The sequence below is a fragment of the Ixodes scapularis genome, unplaced genomic scaffold (genome assembly GCF_016920785.2).
Source record: "Ixodes scapularis isolate PalLabHiFi unplaced genomic scaffold, ASM1692078v2 PGA_scaffold9__187_contigs__length_104089568, whole genome shotgun sequence".
Taxonomy (NCBI): Eukaryota; Metazoa; Arthropoda; class Arachnida; order Ixodida; family Ixodidae; genus Ixodes; species Ixodes scapularis.
This window is the reverse complement of record NW_024609884.1, coordinates 53,522,676-53,545,174: the sequence shown is the minus strand read 5'-3', so window position 1 is coordinate 53,545,174 and position 22,499 is coordinate 53,522,676. Positions and strand designations below refer to the sequence as shown.

The window sequence follows — 22,499 nt, the reverse complement described above, 5'->3', positions numbered from 1 at the left end:
GATTGAAAATGTCCCCTGTATACGTATCATTAATTAAATGCTACCATTTAATCACTGCAATCGACATTGTGCATCGACACTGCTAATTGAGCATTCCGGTTTTTTTTCCTGATTTTGTTCTTTCATGATTGAAAATATATTGGACGATCGAATGGTGCGAGCGTTTGCCATAAACATCCGTTCGTTTATTTATATTTTGCTTTTGTTGGTAACATGTATATGTTTTATCTATTATACTGCTCCCCTCCGTGTAAAAGGCCCAAATGAGCTGACCGAATTCATAATTAAGTAAAATTATGAAAAAGCAGAGGTCTGAGAATAATACTTCGAATCGAATCGCACAGTGTCGTCCTTAGCTTTTAACACTGTAAAGAGAGCCGCGAGCCGGTACGTTGTGGTTTTTCTTTCCTTGCATTGTGAAGGTTAAGAATGACTCGCGTCACCCATGAACAAATTCAGCGGGAGGAGAAGAGGAGGGGGATGAGGAGGAAAGAAGGGGAGGAGGAGCATACCCTCCCCTCCTCCTCCTCAAGAGCTGCGCTCTAATTTCGCGTTACAGGAACCTATAAACGTGTTTCTTTTTTTTTTTTTCCCCTGTGTTTAAAACGTTTTTATGGCACACTGGAAAGTATACCTGTAGTGTGCACTGTGCACCACCCCCTTTCAGGACCGAGAAAAATTCTGAGGTGCACAGCCCAGGCTCGTATTTTGCGTAAACTTTATACCGCGCCAAAGAAATAACATTTGTTGGATGAAACCCAACAAAAACGCCGATAGAATTTTCCGACACTAATTCCGATTTGACTTTCCGGCCCCGACGATCTAAGGTTTGATTGCCAACAATATTGCAGTCTGAAGAGCAAAGAGGCAGGGCCCGCGTTGGCTACGGTCTGCGATTTTTGGCTTGTCGCTGAAGGAGTAGATATGCCGCTACAATGGCCGTCGCGTTTCAAAGGGTTGCCGGGCTGCCTTGACAGTGCCCCACAAAGCGAAGGTCATTCCTATTTGCTCGCAGCTTGGCACGGACGCGATGCGCACGCCGGAGGTCAGTTCGCAGAAAGCATTTTCAGCGTCCTGAGGAGACGTAGCATCACGGCCAATTAGGATTAGGGACTAGGATACGGATGGTTTATTAAACGCGCGAGCAAGCGAGTAAATATGAAGACAGATTTTATTTCGTTAATGTTTTTGTTACGTCACCATAAGCAATGCCGCATCAAACAATTAAATTCAAAAGTTTTTTTTATTATTTTTTTTTTATTCTGGCAGAAGTTATACGGTTGAACACGCCAATGAAGAAGCGAACAATGACGCGAAAGAGGCGGAGAAGCCAAGTGGACTGGCATTCAAGATAGCTGTCTCGGCTCGGCGACTATCGCTACCTCGCTGTCTTTTATCGACAGCGCTCTAAATAAGCAGCGGGATTTCCGTAACTGGAGCTGCCTGGTGGAAAATACGCTGTTGCAGAGCCTTGTTAGGTAGCTGCTTTGTGCCACCTCCCTGGTTTTTTGGCCACCTTTCATTCTGCTTTTATTTATTTATATATTGTTTGCCCTTCGAGTTCCCGGGAGGGCTCAGCAGGATATATCGAAATGGCAAAAAGAAAGAAAAAAAGAAAAAGAAAAAAAAAAGGAGGAAGGCCCACCATTCCGCGTTTTCCCGTCTTTTGTGTGTGTGCTTTCGGAACGGCCAGAACAAGTAGGTGGTGGCTGGGCCGGCGCGAGGCAAGCAGGCCGCAGAATGGCCGGAGCAGCTCGTCGAGTGTTTACTAGAGCTTTTCGCAGAACGGGACACTTGAAGGCGGCGGCAGGGCGCCAAGGCCGCCACCGCCGCGCGTCAACGCGCCGACAGCGGCCAACAAACGCTCATCGCGAGCCTGGGCCCGAGGCGGCAGTGCCTTATGGCTGCCGCCACCATCTCGGACTCGTGCTCTTGTCGTCCCCGGCTCTTCTGTGGAATGTGCACCGCGTGCGGCAGCAGCGCTACTGGCAGGTGTCCGCCGCTCCCACTCCTCCGCCCCCTCCCTTGTTTATTTATGATTTTTTTGTCTTCTGCCCCCCCACCCACCTCAGAAAACAATATAGGGCGGTGCTTTTCCTTCATTTGGTTTTACCTGAGTTCCAAGTTTCTTTGACTTGCGGCCGCCCCGCTAAATTTGGAGGAGGTGGAACCTGGCGGCTCCGGTGAAATTTGAGGTGCAGAAATACAACGCGATGCCACCTGACGCGAGCAACGCATAACTTCTGACGGTCCCAAGTACGGTCGTTGCGTGTTCATAACGCATACCAAGAAAGTATTTGGACCACGCGTTAGCTAAAGCAATCTGTGCTGTATAAAGTTTCTGCGTTCAACTTCACGGACGACCGCTTGAGTGCGCTTCAAGTCTACGCCCAGATCCAAACTTATGATCGATTACTTTTGGGAGTAATTTTGTAATAATTTGCTTACATTTATTAGGAAGTGATCAGAAAACGAATTTTATTACCTTTTGAAGTACTAAAATAACTCGTAACCATCACTATTTTCCCCTCCCCTTTTTAATGGTGCCCTTTGTTTCTACAAGATTCCCATAAAGAAATCCTCGAACCAAGTTTGCGAGAGAATGAAGATTTATCAATATTATTGAATTAAGAAGGTAGGCAGCATATAATTCTGTCACTTTAATCCAATCAAGGTACAAGCACACGGCAGACAAATCTTAGGAACCAGGTCCGCGAACCAGAGAAATGTGCGTATCACGTGATTTTGACGTGATTAAGGACACGTACGCAAGACCTGGCTCTAAATCCCATGGTTACCGTGGACCGAAGTGAGGACTGCGAACCCGAGCTCGTAGCTTCAGTTGCTGCTTTCGCTGCACGTGCTACCAAACAAGATCAGAGCTTCTCAAAGTTGGGACCTTGCGCCCTTTGCTTTTGCCGCATTCCAAGCTGAGAAAAGACCACCACGTGACGCTCGATATACGTCCAGTCAGGGTCTGGCCATTCTGCCAGCGCCAGGAGACAAAGAAGAGGCTCACCCCCCTCCCCCCTCTCTCCTCTCCTCCCTTCCTCCCTCCCCAGGGAGGGAGGGAGGGAGTAATTCTGAGTAGTATTTCGCGAAAGTAAAAATATCGTTTCATAGCCCTTTTAAAACCTCGATAACCGGGGTACGACAGGTCCGCGAACCTATTTCATGACGTTTGCCCACGTGATACACAACATTCCACATGTCCACTGACTCGTAAAAGCTTGGTCTGCTGGGCAAGTTGGTTTTTAATATGAATGTCCGCTGACTCGTCTCTGGACACCGTCTTGTGGTTAGCGAACCAGCTCTTGAGTTTTGCATTTTTGTTTTTTTGTTTTTTTCGTCTTGAACAAGGTGGATTTCGAACGACAGGAAAGGTGACGTAAAGATTTCGTAGGAACTTGTCCAGGGACAAGTCTGCCGCGTGAATGCACCTTAATGATTTTCCGGTTTGCAAATCTGTCGATTTGAAAATCGGAAAAGTAACGATTACTTTTTCAAGTCGCGTTCAATTACTTCTCTTCTCAAGTAATCCAGCAATCTAATTGAATACTTTCTGACCAAAAGGATTTGTGATTTTAATCGATTACTTTATTCGAGTAACGTGTACAAGACTGCCGAAACCACGTAAAAATAGGTGGTGTATGAGTGACCTCGCGCCAGTCGTAGATTTAAAATCGCAACGTAATTTCCGCCGCGTCATTCGCAAGCACTTTATAATTGAGGTTATGACCATAATTATTGCAGCTCAAATAAACAATACACGTTTTTTTTTGTTTTTTTTTCACTCAATTATACATACGATGTTCAAACGCCAGCTTCCACCGACGTAACTTTAACACAAATGGAGTAAATTAAAACAAGATCCCAGGTTATGCTACTGTATTTTTATTGATGCAGTGCGCGCATGTACATTTAGCAGAATTCAATTAAAAGCTATTCTCCCCTACCACATGACACTGCTCTATGAAACATGGCTTCTGTATACGACATTAGTCAGAAACAACATGCTTTTATGAAACTCGTGATCGCATTATTAGGAGAAAACATAGGTGTCACATCTGTTATACAGTTGGTTCTACTACTTAGTACACAGTCAGCACCTGTAGACTGAAGGTGACAGAGAGATTTTGTCACACAAGGTATAAGGCAATGACTTCCTGTTTCCATGCACCCACGGCCTCTATGAGAAAGTGGCTTGAAAGCGAATGTCAGGAGTTTTATACGCTGCGGGCAATTCAGCCCTTGTCTCAAGCAGGGATAAAACGGTGAAAAGCTATGTTGTAAAACTACACTTAAAATAACACGAACACATGGAGCGTTGCTGTGGGACTCGATTTCTCGAGGCAAACAGGTAAAGTAACGTGGACCTAACTTTTAACGCGACAAATAATGTGATAACCAAATGTTATTACATCAATTGTCGCGTTAAAAGTTACTAGGGCCCAACGGTAGTCTCATATGCCTGAGGCCAACTGCGTCACGGCTATCGTCCACAAACATGCATGAAGTGGAACACGGTGAGTTGCGACGTCCGTCTTGACTTCATGAAAATAAATAAAAACGACGAATCCGCAACTGTACATCACTTTTAAACTTTAACAGGGCAATCACAAAGGTACTGGCTAGCGCCCGCGAAGTTCAAGGAATATTCACAAAATGTCTACGAGCGTATTATTGTGCCTCGATTTCAGTGAGATGCAATACGCCTAAGAGGTATTCCAGATGTACAACTAATAAAATATATATATATTTTTTGTACACGCGAGTAAGAGGAAAATATACTTGGTATAGATTTCCTCAAAGTCCGCTCTTCCCAGTCATTCATTCACCTACCTCGTCATCCATAGTCCGTCCAGCTCCTGCTCTAACTACTGTACCTGCGTTCGCCAGGTGTTTCCTGAATGACACCCCAGATGTAATCCTGCACAAGGGATGAATTACGCGCCTTTGTGCACGCCTCATTGTTTCTTTGTATGCGAAGCACCGAGAGACCGCCAGCACTGGTTACAACACTTGCAAGGGTGTAGCATCCGAAAAGGAAGTCTGTTGACGTGTTTCCTTACGCTGACATCACTCGGAATGCTTTTAGCTGTGCGGATGCGCACACTATAGATCCGCGAAGTCTGCATTCGCGATGGGTTTCCGGTACTGTTTACTTTGAGAAAGCACCGAGCTTAGAAATCTGCGCAAAAGGCGGCGAAGGCGACTGGCTGCGGTCTAGTCAAGAGTCAATGGCGACAACAACCTCGTTACCCCTTAGCATGCTTGGTTCGGATCCTTGCCTATATGCCGTCAATGGCTAAGCCGCTCGAGTAACAACCAAGGATTGCCGTTCTACATGCCTCGGGGTTAAGTATTGGCGAGGAGATCGAACTATATGTCCAGCTTGGTTTTCCACGAAGCTCGGTGTTTGCGGACTAAATTCGTTTCGACACCTGCGTCGATCGAGGCACAGATTCGACACGAGTGCAGCGCTCGGTTCATCGTCGTGTTCAAATTAACGCCTCATTGATTGAAATCGAGCCCTAGCGGAACGCTCACGCAGCGTTCGGCTACGTCAGTCGAGTGCTGCGTCAGGAACACAAACGACTAATTTAGGTTGTTGTCGACCACATAGGTCTAGTTCTCAACTTAGCCGCTAGGGGCGCCACGGTTCGATTTCCTCCCCAATATCATGCATAGCGATTTTCCCTCGGCGAACTGGAGCGCGCTGCTAAGTTGCAGATTTTTGTCACTTCCCTTTTATGTCATGGATTTTCACCGTGTACTTCGAAAAAGGGAATATGAACAGATGATATAAGGTGAGAGCCAACTCTCTGCTCTACTTCAAGATGACGACGGCGTATCGCTGGTTTTTGTGCTGTGGTGGTGAGTACTTGCAAATAAATTTGCGGTATAGTCTGTTTGTTTGTTTTATTTTATAAACACAAGATCTATGGCGCCCCGTGATTTCACGAGGGCGCCCGTTTCCCTGGCTTCGTGCTCGCGGGGTGATTCGGGAGAGCGAAGTCGCCTCCTGACCTCCGTTTGCCCTTCTGGCCAATAGATGGCACTTCGACGCCTCAGAGCGCGCCCCCAGAGAGTGCGATACAACATCATCGTGATGTGGTTTTCATCGCTTTTTATGCCCACTACTACCGATACTCAAAAGAGAATCGTAAGAGAGGAATACAAAATACGCTCTAAGATGGGTGCTGCCAATGTTGGTCGTGCCCTCCAAAAATGGCGACAGCCGGAAGCAGTGCCAGGGGAGAGGTGTACGTATGCGCAAAGGCTTAAAGGGCTCCGAAAAAAAAATGTTTTTTTTTCTTTTAACAGTCTACCTGGGACACGCGTGTCGAAAAACAAATTTTACCGAAAAAAAGTTTACAGCAATTTCGACGGAAGTTTTTTGTTTTTTTTTTAATTCTGCGCGTGAAGTCCATGAAGTCACGGGGCATTCCGGAATGACCATCTCGGTCGTGAAGGCGAAGCCGATCCACCTCACCTGCACGCGCCCGAAATGCCGAGAGAGAAAACAAGTGGATAGGAGGTGACTTCCGACTAAATCCCGTCTCGCGCCGTCAATACTGCTCTAAACAAATTTTTTTTTTTTTTTCGCGTAAAATTAATTTTTTTAAGAGGGGTGTCCCAACCAGACTGTTAAGAAAACAAAACTTTTTTTTTTTTCCTTTTCAGGGGCCTTTTAAGGCTCGTTCACAAAGTTGCGTCGACTGCGTTGCGCTGCGTCGTGCTGCGCAGCGCCTCCCCATTGACTCGTCGTAAGGGTCGCCGTAGCAACAGCTCGACGCCAGCAGTCTTAACAAGGTGCAACGGTTGCAGTCGCACTCGAACGCAACTCTGTGAACGAGCCTTTACTGGAAAACGGCTCATTCTACCGTTGCCACAGTTAGCCCATGCGTTATCGATAGACAAAGCTGGCCTTGCGTTTATTGAATGTTCAATACACCGGAGCGAACCTCCGCTCCTCGGCTGTTCCATGCATCTATGCGTTTCTTTCATGTTTTTAACACGTACTTATACGGACATAGTTGTGAGGACATAGTGGACATAGTTGTGAGGAGAAACTAAAAGCACGCACAGATAGGTTTATTTCCTCCTTTTTTTTTTACACGCCATATGTTATACGCGTCCTACCTATTGACCAACTCATGTTTCCAAACAAACCGGAGCGCCCCTAGCGACATGCCACCGGCGCCGCGAATGCGCGATGGGGTGTGGGCAAGAAGCACGCCGTCCCGCGTCAACAAACCGTTGGAATGTGATGTTGTCGGCGTCGGTGCGGAGACCCCGTGCTCTTTTTCGCGTTGGAATAGTTGATACTACGTTTTCATAGCAATTTCTTTATTACCTCTTTAGTGGCCTGAGCAAAATTAACGTGGCTCGGTACACCGCAAACCTTCGCGTAAATAATGTGACGTGCGGCGATACATTCGCCGTGAACGCGGAGTAGAACACTGTGTATACCGTCATATGTTAGTACCTTGTGTGGTTTTGTTACTATCACTCCTGCAATGACCTGAATCCGGTTCAACAGTGTTCATAAATAAAAATAATGAATAAATAAATAAACGCCGCCGATTGGACGCTAAAACATGATTCACATGAGATTCTGATGGCTATTTTCAGTCGCGACGCCGCTCGGGCTGCAAAAGCATGGACGGTAGCTGTGATGATCGACGTCGATACTGAAAAGTGCAAGCAGAATCGGACCAAGTGAATCAAGCATAACAAGTCGGCGATGGCCACTGGTAACAGTGATCAACATCTCCTTGTATCCACTGTTCACACCAAGCCCACTTACACCAAACAAACCTTTAAACTTAGGAGTCTTTTGAGGCCTGCACTTCTTATCGCAATTACCGGGTCAACGTTTGGTCTACGGGCCGCTGTCGTTTGAACGACCAGACGGCAGTTTGAACAAACAGACGAGTTTGAAAGAGCAGACAACAGTTTGAACGATCAGACGGTCTTTTGAAAGTGAAGACGCACTGAACGTAGTCCGCGGGTGGTCCGGACAACTTGACGGTTTTCTCGCGTTCATGTTGGAACAAATCAAATAAAAATGACGACCACAAGTATCTGAGAACTTAACCCAAAGTGCTTCCTGCACAAGCCAATCGTGGTCCGACGATGTCTGGTTTTCTCTTCTCACTGCACCTATCTACGTTCTTGGACGAACCGAGCAGGCAGAAAACACGTGAAACTGACCTTGACACATTTTCCGGCTCTTTTGGTACAGCCTCAGTCGCGACGTTTTGTACGAGAAGGAAGCTTTTAGTCTGGTTTCTTCAAAAAACGACACAGGAATGCTCGTCCCTCTGGTGAGCTTCTTGCCCACACCCCCATCGCGCATACACGGCGTCGGTGGCGTCCGCTAGGGGCGCTCCAGTTTGCATGTAAACATGAGTTGGTGTATACAGTTTTCCACTATTTATCACTCAGGCACAAAAAGCGGAGTCAATGGGCTTTGACGCAGAAGAGAGTTGCCGCGCATTAAGCGTTCCGCAGCCCATCGGTAAAGATGAAAGTCCGCAGGAGGAGATGATTGGAATGGTCTATACAGAGCCGACCCTATACCATGAAGTGCCCTGGCCGAACTCCGATCGTGCCCCCCCCCCCCCCCCCCCCCCCAACTTACTTTTTTTATTCGCCCCTGTCTACTAGGTACGACATCAGGTCGTTAGTAAACATGTGGGCGGCGAGCCAACACGAGCGTTTTGTTAGACGAGAAGCGCATTCCAAAACCGAAGGGCTCTGCGTTCAAAAAAGATATATATATATATATATAATAAATAAATGATAAAGACGTTCACAATTCTCTGTATTACGAAACTAGAGCGCAGCTCTTGAGGAGGAGGAGGGGACGGTACGGAGGGGAGCGTGGCCTCTCCATCCCCTTTGTACCCTCCCCTCCTACCCTCCTCCTCGCCTGCTCGTCCCCCTCCTCTCCGCTGCTCCTCTCCTTCACCTCATCTTCCTCTCCTCCTCCTCCCCTTCCTCCTCCTATTCCCCTGCCGCTGAATTTGTTCATGGGTGACGTGACACGAAGTCGTGCCGTCATTTTTCCCACTAAATTTAGCGGGGAAACAGAATTGGTGTTGAGGTCACGTGAAGTCAATTTCCCCCCTAAATTTAGCCGGGAAACTTCACCCACTAAAGTTAGTGGGAAACATTTACGTTAAAGTTAGCGGGAAATTTTTTTTTTTTTTTAGCGGTAACCTTCCCACGCTAAATATAGCGGAAATATTTCCCCGCTAACTGTAGCGGGGAAACGTCCCATAATGCAACGCGCGGTTACGCCGACGCCGCTCAAACCCGAAACGGGCGCCTAAAAGCTGCGCTCTAAAAAAAAAAAAAAAAAAAAAAAAAAAAAGCTAAATAAGTTTCAAAACGGGGTCGCGGCGGCGCCCCCTTATTGGTAGCGCCCTGGGCAAGCGCCCAGGTCGCCCATCCCTAGGCTCGCTCCTGGGTCTATAATCTATAATCGGTGACATGCTATACATCGCTTCACCTTAGGTCCAGATGCAGCCGAGGCTACGAGGTAATGGGAACACATTTATGAATGGTTCAGCGATGGTAGAACACGTACAGAAACATGACGAACACCATGGTGGTGCGCGTTCGACGCTGTCTGCTTGGAGCTCGTAGCGTCGGCTGCGTTTGGACTTAAGGTACGTTTATACTCCAACGTAACTTCGACGGGCGCGGCGTAGCGCAGCGCGCACAAATTCTGATTGGTCGCAGATATCAAGTTCCTGGTTGCCTGCCAATGAAAGGCGCGCGTTCTGCGCTGTGCTGCGTTCACTGCGCTCAACGTCGGAGTATAAACAGTCCTTTAGGGTCCCAGCCGATGCTCTGCCTGGAGCGCGTGTTGGAGGCGGACCATCCACTGGGTTCTTAACTTGTCATTGGCTATAAAAACTCCTGTGACATCGACACACGAGTGCTGCGTCTGCGTTCGGTTGGAATTCGAGTTCTCACGGATTGGACACGAACACCAGCCGCATGCCGACGCAACGCTCAATCTGTATCCCGCGCTGGCTTCCGGTAGCTGACCTGAAGAGTACACGGCCGCGTTGAGCGACTCCCGCGGGTCATGTCACTCGGTAACACGGAGAGAGCGACGCTGAACGCGAGTGGGGTTTCGAACGCCGAGGTACAAAACCTTTACTCTGGGGTGTGATTGAGTGATAGACAACCCTCGAGTCACCGGCACTTTCGTGCTTCGTACGCTGTGTCTCGAGCCTCTCGACCTTTCGCCAAATTACCCGAATACCAAGAAGAATGCTGGAAACGTAAGTTGACGCGCTCTCCTTTTCTGGAACAAAAGAATCCTAGTAAACAACCAGAACGAGGCGTTGACGAACGCACGTACAAGGTGTCCCCTGTTTTAGGTTTTTCGTTTAGAACGGCACTGCGTGAAGGTGTCGTTGTCTCGGTGGTGTTGAGCGAGCGCACTTGCGAATGTGGTGGGAGAGTGTGCAGCCGAGAGGGAAAGCAACAAGCACGTGTGCTGATCGAAGGAAACAGGGTCGAGATACAGTACAACGTCAAAGATGCGGAGCGCAACCGAAAAAGACGCGAACTTCGTGCTCCTCTCCCACTATAGCTGGAGCGCTAGCTTCGGCAGGGCTGTCTTTCCGAGACACGCGCGACGAGATTTCGCCCTACAGGTATAAAATGCCTACTAAGTTGTTCTGTGCAACATCACCGCAAAGCCCCACAGAATACATTCTGTGTTACCACCAGACTGCCGTTGTCACGATATAGGGAAAAGGAGCGAATCATTCTGGTAAGAGCACAGGTAGATTGCACTGTAGCCGTAGGCAGTACATATACTGCGCCCTCAAGATAGCGTTGCTGATATTACCTAACTTTTTCGCTATCGACACTGGAAGATAGACATCGCAAAAGATATCTCATACAGAGAAGAATAAAAAAGAAAAAGAAATCGCCACCTTCGATAGTTTTTTACGGTCGCAAACACTCTAGATATATTAGCGGCAAAAGCCCAAAGGCAGGAGGAAAAAAAAGTTATCTTGAATTGATTGCATTGTGTGGAGCAGAAGGAATGATAGATTTGCTAGATCTAGTAAGTTCCGCTTTTCGCAGATATGCCACACTGTTGTCATTCTCTCTCTCGATCTTCGCGTTAGGCAGTGATTTACAGACAATAAAATTGTTCACGGAAACCTGTGACAGTTTCCGACCGAAATTGAGCGCCATTTCATATGCAACCCTTAAGCCGGGGTCACACTGCTCACGCATCGAACAAAAGACAGTCTGCAAACACAAGTCACTGCAATATCCGTGGTTCGAATGCAGCGTGCCAAGTTTCCTCCTTGAAGTCGTTGCCATGCGGCATTCGAAGCACGGATCTGGCGTTGACTCGCGTTCGAATCTGTATGCAGACTGTCTTTTGTATGGTGCATAAGCAGTGTGACCCAGGCATCAGGGGGGATCGGTGGCCGAGTGGGCTGAAGCGCACACCCAGCTCGACGCGCGTGGAGCGAAAGCTCGCGCTGCAGAACCCAGGGATCCTGGGTTCGAGCCCCACCCCTGCCCGTTTCGATCTGGATGAGCATCGTACCGGCGTGCGGTCGTGTATCACTACTGCGTGAGCACGTTAAAGACCCCAGGTTAGCAGTCGTACTGCACTGGCAAAATTGCTCATCTACAGTGTAAACCAGTGTCGCCTCATCCTGGCAGACCAACCTTACACTGTATAAACACTAAACGTCCAATTTGACTTTGACTTTGACCCAGGCATTAGTCAAAAGAGTTACATACGGGAGAAAGAGGTCTCGCGATTTCACTTCTCCAGATACCCGAGCCACAGTTTCAAGCGCTGTGAAGGAGGAGCGTGCACCGCGCCACTGCTAAGAATCGCTATCGAGGGCACGCGAAAGAAAAGGCGCAAACACCCTAAATAGAAGAAAGAGGCACCTCCATGGCTTATTTATAAAGTTGGTTGTTTTCAGCACTATACACGAAAAGCTAGAGATATGGTGGGGCCCCTCTGATCCCATCGCCCTCAAAACGTCTCGGGGCAAATCACTGTTGGGGGTACGTCAGAAACGCCGCGGCGTCTCAAAATAAGGCCTTCACTTTTTTTTACTAAAAACTTTCCAGCCCAAAATGTACAATTTGGCGCGGATCGCGAAGCTGGCACCGGGAGCAAGGTTCTTGGGCAGCCTGGCATGCTCCCCCGAGGCGTGACCCAGTGACAGTTTTTAGCGTGCGGCCCACGGCTGCTGCCGGGCGGTGTCGGCCGAGTGTGTGGACTCGGGCGTCGCCCGGGGCAAGCCGCGAGCATTCCCCGAAGGTCGGCGAGGGTCAGCACGGAGCGGAGATTCCCTTCTTTAAGGGCGCCGCCGCCAGTGCCGCTGTGCCGGCGCTCGGCAGCCAGGGCGCCGTGGTTGAGCGCCTGTTTGCCCAAGTTGGGAAAGGAATAGCTTTGGAGGGGAAACGCGCGCGCCACGAAGCACGCAGCCGGGGAGAGCGCAGACAGAGGTCGAATGCCTTGGCCCTGCTTATTGGGAAACACTCGAGCGCCTCGTGAGCAGCACTCGACGGCTCGAAGGTTGCCTGAAAGTTTGCGAGCGAGACACAGGCCTGGAGGACTGCTGCCACTTGCCGCCCGCACATCCACCAGCCGGCTCGCCTGCCGCGAAGGACCTGCCAGCGAAATCGCGGCCAGCGAGCATCCCCAGGCAAGCTTACAGGTGGCACCTAGAACGGCCCCGGTCGCTGGGAGCGCGCCTCTCCCGGCGTTCGAACACGCGAAGTCCCACCTCATCGCGGTGACCCAGAAAGAACGGGGCTTCCTACAGCGTCGAAATGGAGCGATGCACGCGTCTCCCGCCATTGAACTCACCTATTTTGCCCGCAGAAGGATTCGAGGCAGGTTTTTGGACATCCAGTAAGCTCACTGCTCTGTCTACCACACTTGGGTCACTGATTCAACGAGCGAATTGGTTCACTTTTTGGCTAGTTATTAATTTATTTCCTGAAATTTGGCTGGAAGTATTTTCGCATTAATTACTTTTTTTAGCGCCAGTAAGTGAAATGCTTAAATTTAAAACTATTTTCGTGATTTCGTCACGCTGGAGTCATATTGTCGTCAAATTGTGCTCACGCGAGGGTTTTTTGTCTAGCTTCATTTTATGTTTTTACCTTCTGTGAGGGTTCGTTCGTCTCCACGGAAGGGCTCATGTATTCGACCGGAGTCGAGGGGCCCAAATGGGGCGAACGTGAGCGTGAGAAACGCTGAACGGGAACGTGAGAAACGCTACACTTAGTTCCTAGAACCCCGCGTCGGAGACGTTTGATTTATGCTTTGTCTTGTTTTACGGATCTTTTGAACTTCGTCCGAAATGTTTTGTCTTGTGTACGCACTTGGTTTTGTCATGCTGATGTTTGCTTTGGGCTTCGAGCCTTTTGATTGGTGATAAGAAACCCCTCTTGATTGGTCCTTCCAAAACTTTCTGATTGGTGGACTGAAGTACCCCAGAATGCTGCTGACCTCAATATAAGTGGCCACCGAAGGGCCGTAAGGGATTTGGCTCCCGGATACCAAGCCCTAAACATCTCCCTGCCTCTGGAGCAGACTTGGACGTAGTTCAACTACTCTACTCAAACTACTGTAGTTTAACTACTTTTTCGAGTAACTTGGTAACTTTCAATTACAACTTGATTTGGGTAATTAGTAGTTTAATTTAACTACTTTTTTCAGGTAACTTCTACTCAAATTACTAACTACTTTCGAAATTATATAGTGCTAATTTTGCCCATCACGAAAGTTTGAGCGCAGAAATGAATAAGACGCCGGCAGATGAAGTGACATTCCCTAACAGGGGGCCCCTTGTTCGGGAAGGCGTCCTTGGGTCAAGGTGGCGACGAGCAGCCAAAACATAACACCGGCACGCACGAACGCAGGAAGAGAGGCTTAACAAGCCTTGGTCGGGTATTGACCTAATCCGGTAATGCACGCGGGCGCCGCGTTTCCAGCTGCAACCGTGAAAGACGGGGACACTCCGAGAGTTGTTGTCTGTCTTTAGAGAGTTCTGACTCAAGCGGTAGGTTCCACGGGAGGTGCCACTGGGATGACCTCGCAGCTGGGCGCCTGTTCCCATGGTCGCCTTGTCATCAGCGCATACGCCTTTGCAAAGCCGGACTCCCCCGCGCACAAACCCTGGCACGGATAATCCGTTCATGGGAGCAAGTTCCCGCTTCCAGCTGTAACTGTATACGAGCGACGATGCTTGTTCACGTAATCCTTCGTGTCCTTCCGACCATCCATGCCTGGGAGACCTCCTCTTTGTTAAAAACGATTTACTTGTCAGGCGTGTCAGGCGCGTCAGAATATTGGAGTCGCCGGCAAGGATTGCGAGTTACCCTTGGGAAATCCTTTTGTTGGACCTGGCGTCAGCGGCGAAGTATACTTCGGTTCATTTTTTGTTAAACCAAAACATATCCTTTTCAGTAGCGTAGCACTAGCACTACAACGGGACGCGCAGTCGTCCGGATGATCTCATGGTCGTGGCGCGAGACTTGAACCCTTGACGGTCAGGTGCTTTCGCTTAGCGTACTCTCAGAACGACGTCGGAATAAAGAGGGGCCAGTCATAACAATCTCAACTTGACAAAGAAAAAAGAAAAATGTAGGAAAGTTTGTTATAAAAGACCCTCTACCCGAGGCGAACCTCACATGTTTCGTCATGGACACCTAAGATGCCGACACTCGCTTACTCGACCCTGCACAGCCTGTTTCTCAAATTCAACGCTGCCGTTCTATTCAGTGCCACGGTGGAACGTATATTTACCTCGGCTGCGGGCGTCTTTAAAAGGAAAAGGGTAAAACTCTCCTATCAAGAACTTTGAAAGTCAATTGCTTCTGCGAGCGAATAAATTATTTTGGCACAAACGCAAGCTATAAATAGACTGCGTTTATTTTAGGCTCGCAGGGTTTTTCATTGATCAAAACTGCTGTTCATTTTGCTACCACAAAAATATAAAAAAGTAACTTCGAAAGTAACTTCAAAGTAACTCGCTACTTTTTAGAGTAGTTAGTAGTTTACTCAATTACTATTACAAATGCGTAATTTCTACTCTACTCCAATTACTTTTGGCGTCGATACTCAGTAACTTAACTTAACTACCTTTTTTGAGTAATTTGTACATGTCTGCTCTGGAGGCCAACCTGCACGTCTGACCCCCTTCGGCTGTGGAGTCTTCCGCCCGCCAACTCGCAAACTTGGAAGCCCTTACCGCTGGGGAGGAGTTCAGCTCGCCCGCCTTTGTGTGGATCCTTGGTTGTCGAGTTTGGCTGTGGTGTGGTCGAGGAGGACGGCAGGAGAAGTCGCCCGAGGTTAGTAGTATAGTACCCCCAAACGTTTAATCTCAAATTATACAATGTGCAAAGTGATGTAAAAGAGTCTTTGTCTATAGTCCATAAATAAACAAGTGTGTTTCGTTAATAGCAGCCTCGCCATCAACTAAACTATTTTCTTTGTTACAATATGCAGAAGTCCTGCCAGCTATCATCATCATGCCATTTAGAGCCGCCATACTGGAGGGTTTTTGCCATCTTACATCTGTGAACGAGGCACATCTGTATTCAACTTTGTTTTCGCGATATTAGGACAACGTATTTGTATATTCAATGGGCGGCTATTTAGTTTTGGAGCAACGAAGGAAAGAAAGACGGTCTAGAGATTGCAGAAAATGCGTTCAGCAGCGCCGTCGCAAGACTCGTCACTGAAGCAATGAACATGGGCCATCCAGTTAAGTGAATAGTCTTTATCGAAGACTCTGTATGAAGGGTCCGGACTGGATTGGCAGCACGTGATCATATTTCAGATCAATGACTCCAGCTTTGCAGGGACCAATGTTTTCCGGGCGAAACTGTCGGTAGGGGAACCCCCTCCCCCCTTTCTCAATATGGCGCTGGTTGGCGCTTCTTTATGCATATGGTCTATAACAAGCGGGCATTTGCCTCATTGCCCTCCTCAGACCTCGTGGGACTTTGGAGACGCCAAGACTGTTCTTGAGCGTTCACCGTGCACGCGCAATTGAGAACCTGTTGAGGCCGCGAGACCTGCACAAGGGTCCGGAAGATGCCTCTCATAAAGCGCGAGCCTGGTGCCATCCAATTTTCAGGATGGAAAAAACAAACAAAAAAACTATTAGTGAGACCATAATTGTGGTGAGTACATTGGATACGATCTACCGACAATTTAAGTTGGTTATCTCCAGGAGAATACCTGACATGCACACGTTCCTGAAATAAAGTAACCAGTACGGGCACCCGTTGCTCACTCAAAAAGCACTAAGAACGTTACTCGTTGCTGCGACTCAAAAGGAACACCTTGAAAGTCATGCCTATTTTCTCGTCACTCTTAACGTCGTTGGTTTTTAACGCGCTCATTCAGGGTGTGGCTATACTGACGTGCACTGCGCCCATCTTTTTACGGTCAATCTATAGATAGATGATAGAATTTCACAACGAGAGAACGCTATAGCGTTTTCTCGTAGTGCAAATTACAGGCACGAACTGGGGCGAGATCTAGGTTAGGTACTTGTGTTGTACACGTTTCCCTCCACAAGTAACTGAATACTCTTACTCGTTACTTCATCAAAAACTAACGAAAACACGTTACTCGTTCCTTCTCTTAAAAAGTAACTATAGTCAGCTACAGCAAAAGGGCAGTGCGATGGGGAAAAGGGCGCGCATGAGAAAAGCCAGTGTGGAAAGGAGGTGGCCCACTCCACTTCCCTAGTTTCCGGCCTTCTCTCCCTCATACTGTCTTTCTTAAAGGCCGACGTACACTTCGCGCTTTCCACTTTTGCCCGCCTTCTCCTTTCCTATATTCTTTCCACTTCTTAACTTACCCCTATTTGACTCCCCTTGCAGCTTAGGAGAGGGGGAGTGCTAAGAGGATAATCACCCTTGCAGAAAACCGAGGTTGTACGTCGCGCTTTAAGTTGTATCTGACTATAGGTCAGATACTACATAATTAAACCTTTTATGAACTGACGTTGGAGTAAAGTAGGTGTAACTCCAATTAAATTACTTTCTAAAGCAATTTACCCAGGACCACAGTCCACTCACTATTCGATGTCACCAAACCGAAAAACTATAGCTGCTCTTACAAGGATGCGATCGTAGCGCACGAGATTTAGATGAGACGACAGTGATAGGGCAAAACTTAGAGAAGAGGAGGAAAAAAGGCGCACACTGCGTGATGGCGATTGGTGAAGTAAGTGATTGGGGGCTCTCCTTCAGGATAGCGAACGTGAGCGGCTAACAGAGAGTTTTCGTAGATGGTTTTCGCCGTCCCGCAACGCTCTCCGCAACCCGCTACGGTACCCGGAACTGTACACTCAAGGCTATCGGCGAGCAGGCGCAGCAGCGGCTTCTTCGTTGCGAAGGGCTTAGCGCAAGAGGAAACGCGTTCTACGAAAACTCCCTGCAGTTCACCGTGCGTGTCCTAACTTTCTACCACACGCGGGACACGGCGAATGCGGAGCTCCTTGCAGGCTCTTGAGTAATGGGCTGCAGCCAGGTTAGGCAACACAACAAGCCCCCGGTGGACGTTCTAAGCGTGTATGTGTGCGTTTACGCGGTCAGCTATTTTGCAACTTGGGCGAACTGCGCCTCGGGTGTGAGTCCCTCGCCGCCTCCGAGCAAGACTGCTGGCGTAGCAGCATGTCGCTGAACGCCCGGAAGCATATAAATACGGTCGGGACGTGCTGCTCTCCCAGCTCGTATCTTACGCTGTTTTACACGTTATCTGGAGAACTATCTTCACCGTCTCGTCCGCAACAACGCATCACCCAGAAGCTATATATATAGACGCTTTACACACGCGCCAAATTATAGCCGCCATTGCTGACCTTCTTTTGTCTTACCCAGATGCCGAGCAACTGAAACGGTAGTTGACGATCCACTACAAAGGCCGATGCTTTAGAAAAGGACACAGTTGAATCTAATATGTCAATAACCTGGCCTGCTATGGTAATGGTGAAGTGAAATAAACGAAATAAGAGGAAACAAAAACTGAAGGTCAGTTATGGCGGCGTCCATGCACAGCTGCTGCAAAGCGTCTATACTTCCGCCCAATGGAGGACTGGCTATAGGAAAACTTTTGGCGAGCCATGGAGCAGGGTCTCACAATATGTTGGAATAATGGAGCCAAGAAACATTCGCCGACACATAATCGCCGCCTTTTGAGGCAGTATACTCGCATCATTAGTGTACTGCGCACAATATACTTTGTCACGAGAATTGTGCTCGCCGTTGTGCGATGCACGAGTGCGAGTACAGGACTTTGAGGGTGGTCCCTTTGCGCAAGTGCTCGTGCCAACAAAGCAGTTAACAGAAATGCTATCTCTCGCGTACACCTTTGACAGACCTACACGGCACGCAACCTGGGAGTATTTATGGATGGGGGATAAGTTCTAACACGCATATGGGAAAAATATGAATGCCATCTGTCCCCGACGGGTTGAGACCTCTGCAGTAGACCTCCATGTACGCCTGCACCGTCTGGTCCGATCGCCGCAAGGTGGCACGCATTTTAGCGAGTCTCGATGTGCTAGCTTTTGAAGTAGCGTCAAATGCGATAATACACGAGGCCCGTGACCTGTGAGACCCTTTGAAGCACATGGCGGCGCAGCACACTAGCTCGCGTGTCGCGCATTCACACAACAAGTGGTTGTCGGTACTTGTAAGCAGTGCGAAGCGTGCATCTTATCAGGGACCTTATTTGAACGACTCCTGTTCAAACGTTACGAAATGGATCATAGGATAGACAGCGGTCCCATTTAGGGCGCGGAGAAGCTTGACCCAGAGCGGATAGAAGGAGACGAAACAGCTGGTTCAGCTGCGGCCCCATGTGGCAGCGAGCGTGCGCCGTCGAGCCCCATAAGCCCGCGTTTGCCGGCGGGACGCTAAACTGGTCATCCATCAGCAACGCAAGCACCTGTGGATCACTCAACTTCCGCGTCGCGCCACAGCACGGCCGTGCAGCCGGCGAAAACAAACCGCCTCCACCCAACAACGCCCACCAAATGAGCTGCTCTCGGGTGGGCAGTGGCGCCGAGGCATCGCCGCATCGCGTCGCGCGCTGCCGGCAGCCGAGCCGTCTTCGACGAGGCCCCGGCGATTGCACGTGATCGAAGCATCCACGGACGTAGGACGCATGGCAGGCTCTGTGGCGACGCCGCGGCGGGAGTGGTCGGGAATCGGCGACAGTCGTCTGGTTTTTTGACGTTAGAGGCGCCAGCATTTATTTATTTTGTTGGCCCCTATCTTGAGGAGCTTTATTGCGCCCGACGCGGGAAGGAAAGCACGCGTGTGTCAAAGAACTCTGGAAACTCAAGTCTCGGGCCTTCCCTTGCCCGTTCGCCCGTCGGCGGGCGCGCGGAGTCTGCGAGCGCTGCATGACCGCTGCGTAGGAATCGCTTGCCAGCTCGCTGCACGCCGGCGGTGCCGTGGATTCCAGGCATGCAGATGTACGGACGAACGAGTCAGAGCGTGGAGAACGTGACTGTAGCCCGTGGAGGGCTCCTGGCGAACGCCACCTGTTCGGGGATGCAGCCGAGGCTCGCGGTGAGGGACTGATCTCCGGGACTCCGCCATTTGGACCGCAGTCGCGAGTCCAAGTCTACCGGCTCTGGAGACGCGTGACCGAAAATAGGAAGAACCATCGTCCTCGACAAGAATGAATGAGCGATCCGAGCGCGGGGGATTGAGCGGTATTTATATGGGCGCCGGTGGCCCTGGAGGAATGTGGAGCTGCCGGAAACGTCGCCCTAATTGCGCGAGCAATGACAAGCGGCCGGACAAACAGCGACCGCTGGGGGTGGGGGCACTCGCTATCCCTTCCGTATCGCGAGCTCACTTTCCGGCTCCGAATACCGCGAGGAATGCGCGAGGGCGACGCAACAAATCTCTCTCTGCCGTTTCAGGAATCCGCGCTCTCTGAACACGCGCTTGTAGTGCACGGCGGCCGCCAGGGGGGCGCTCGTCCCCAATTGTTTCGGGAAGCCCATTAGTGTGGAGCACTCGATCTGTCCAGACAAGCAACATTCCCGTCGGGGCCCTCCGGCAGCAGTCTCCAAGCGTGTCACATCCATCCTAATACACGCGTCGGGAATCTTTTTGTTTTCCCGCGGAGCCAGCAGCTGCAGTGCCGTCCATAACTTAGCCGCGGAGCCTCCGGGCGCCCAGGCGGCTGCCGTGCTCGGCAGTCCTCCCTTTGACGGCTAATGATGGCATCACGGTGAGCGCTCCCCCGCGCCCGCTGGCAGCGCGTTGATTTGTTCCCGGCGAAGCCCCGTTGATTGGAACGGCCGGAATGCACGCCGGCCGCGGCCACTTTGACCCCGCCGCTGCTCGCCATTCTTGCGGGGGCCCCCATAAACCGCTATCGGCCTAACGAGATTAGCGCGGAATGCGCAGGTAAGAATACCGCCCGGAAACCGTAAATACTTTCCCAGCACGCATGTAAATACGCGTCCTCCCCCGTGCGAGGGGAAAGCGCCGCCGGAGGACGGCGGCACGCGTGATGCACGGCCCGTCGTCCGTCTGGGTCGCTGGAAACAAAGGCAGCACACCCCGGCGAGCCTTCCGGTACGCACTTTGGCACTCGGCTCGGTGGCCAGCGCGGACGCGGCGCGCACTGTCGCGCACGCCCGAGGCTCCCGCCGAAAGGACCACAAAGACGGTGTGCGCGGGCCACAAGGCGCCAGGGCATGACACCTCCTGCGGGATGCCCCCGATCAAAGCGGTAGCAGCGGGACGCCGCGAGAATTTCAATGGGGCTGCGTGCGTGGGCTGCCCCGGCTCCGGTGGCATGCTCGGGGGATCGGTTGCACGCGCGCGGTGAGGCCACCCAGCCCCCGGGTTCAGGGGATTTTAAGCGGACTTTGGAGAAGTCATAGTAGGATTGAAAGCGTGGACAACGCGCGATGCTCATGTGTGGCAGAAATTCATTACTCGCAGCACAAATCGCCATCCAATGTCATTTTTCTGCGAGTGCACTTGTAACATCGACTTTTTTTATTATTATTTTCTTTTCGATATCATTTTAAATGTGAATTAGCAGCTTTTTAAATTGCGAACACGAAACTAACTTCGTGGTCCCACAATCGGTATTTCATACATATTAAGAGAAAAAAAAAATGCACACGACCACGATGGTTTTACATATGTACAACGGAGTTCAATGAAACCTTTAGTTTGCTCTTGAACTAGACACAGGTGACAACATTGATCAATAATATACGTCGTCTCTAAGGGCCAAAGCCCCACGCAACCCCGTTGCGTCAAAAAAAAAAAAAAGAAAAACACAAAAACATGCAAAAAAAAGTTTTTTTTTTTTTTTTTTTGAAGTAAACGAAGCGTGCACAATAAACGTTCCCGTCGGTGCACGAGACTTCCGAAGCAAAGGTACATCATGTTGCGTCCCTTTGTCTCGGAGAGTCAGGTGTGCAATCAGTGCCATTCGCTCCACGGGGAACACGCGCGCGAGCCAGGAGTCAAGGAAAGAGTCGAGACCTCGGTGCGAGGCCGGGCGCACTCACTTGTGTATAAGCATGTGGCGTTAGCGGCAAAACATCCCAACAGACTGGTGGTCGGCGGATCGGTGGGCAGGGTGTCCGAATCCGGCTGCCCGCGCATGCTGTGCGTGCTGCTCCCCAACGCCGAATCGAGGAGCCCGCTGCGCCCACTGACACTCACATCGGTGCGCGGAGCCGACGCTACTAGCACTTCCACTTCGCACGTCAAACTGAAGCCGCCGACCGCCGAGGCGCGCGCGCGCCGTCCAGCGAAGGAGACTTGAGCGTCGCTGACGTCACGTCCGCTCCCGCCAATCGGAACGCTCGCGGTCACGTGGGTCGAGGGGCTTGAGGAAGGGACGACTCTCACCTGCCAGAGGTCCCCCGCAAGGCCCGCAGCTTCGAGTCACATCGGCGACGATGCCGCGAGGAAGCCCTCCGCCCGAACGGGGAAAACCACGTCCGTTGGCTAATCCCGACTGGCTTATCCGCCCAACATCCCTCGCCCCTCTTTCCATGCCGTAAGAGGCAGTCGGGGATTAAGCCCGGTTACGCTGGTCGACCGAGTCGAGCTGCCGGGATTAACTTCGACCCCGCGCGCGACCGGGAAGGAAGAACGAGCAAAGGGTGCCACGGGCTTCACCTTGGCACGTCGCGAGACAAAACACGAGGACAAAGGAGGCCCGTCCTTCCTCCCCTCACCGTGCTGGCCGGAGGCAGGTCCCCAGGTAACGGCACTTTAATAGGGCTCTTTTGACCGAGGAACGTCTGGCCGGCAGCGCCGATAAGATAGCACTCCAAAATCCAGCGACGATGGCTTCACGGCGTTGGGTTAACACAAGAACAATCTGCCGTTGCCACTCGTTACGCCACATGAGTGTCACGTGGCGAAGGACGTCATTGAGTGCACAGAACCAGACT

At 50.3% G+C, this 22,499-nt stretch overlaps 1 protein-coding gene across 1 annotated transcript in view; it reads right to left on the bottom strand.

Annotated features, from left to right (window-relative positions):
- The window catches only part of LOC8032817 (fibroblast growth factor 17), a 158,138-nt gene extending 136,312 nt beyond the window's left edge, over positions 1-21,826 (bottom strand). The window contains exon 1 of the mRNA XM_040205849.3: positions 21,603-21,826. Within this exon, the coding sequence (XP_040061783.1) occupies positions 21,603-21,616 (14 nt within the window). The 5' untranslated portion in view covers positions 21,617-21,826. The remainder of the gene's footprint in view (positions 1-21,602) is intronic.
- Between the last annotated feature and the right edge of the window lie 673 nt (positions 21,827-22,499).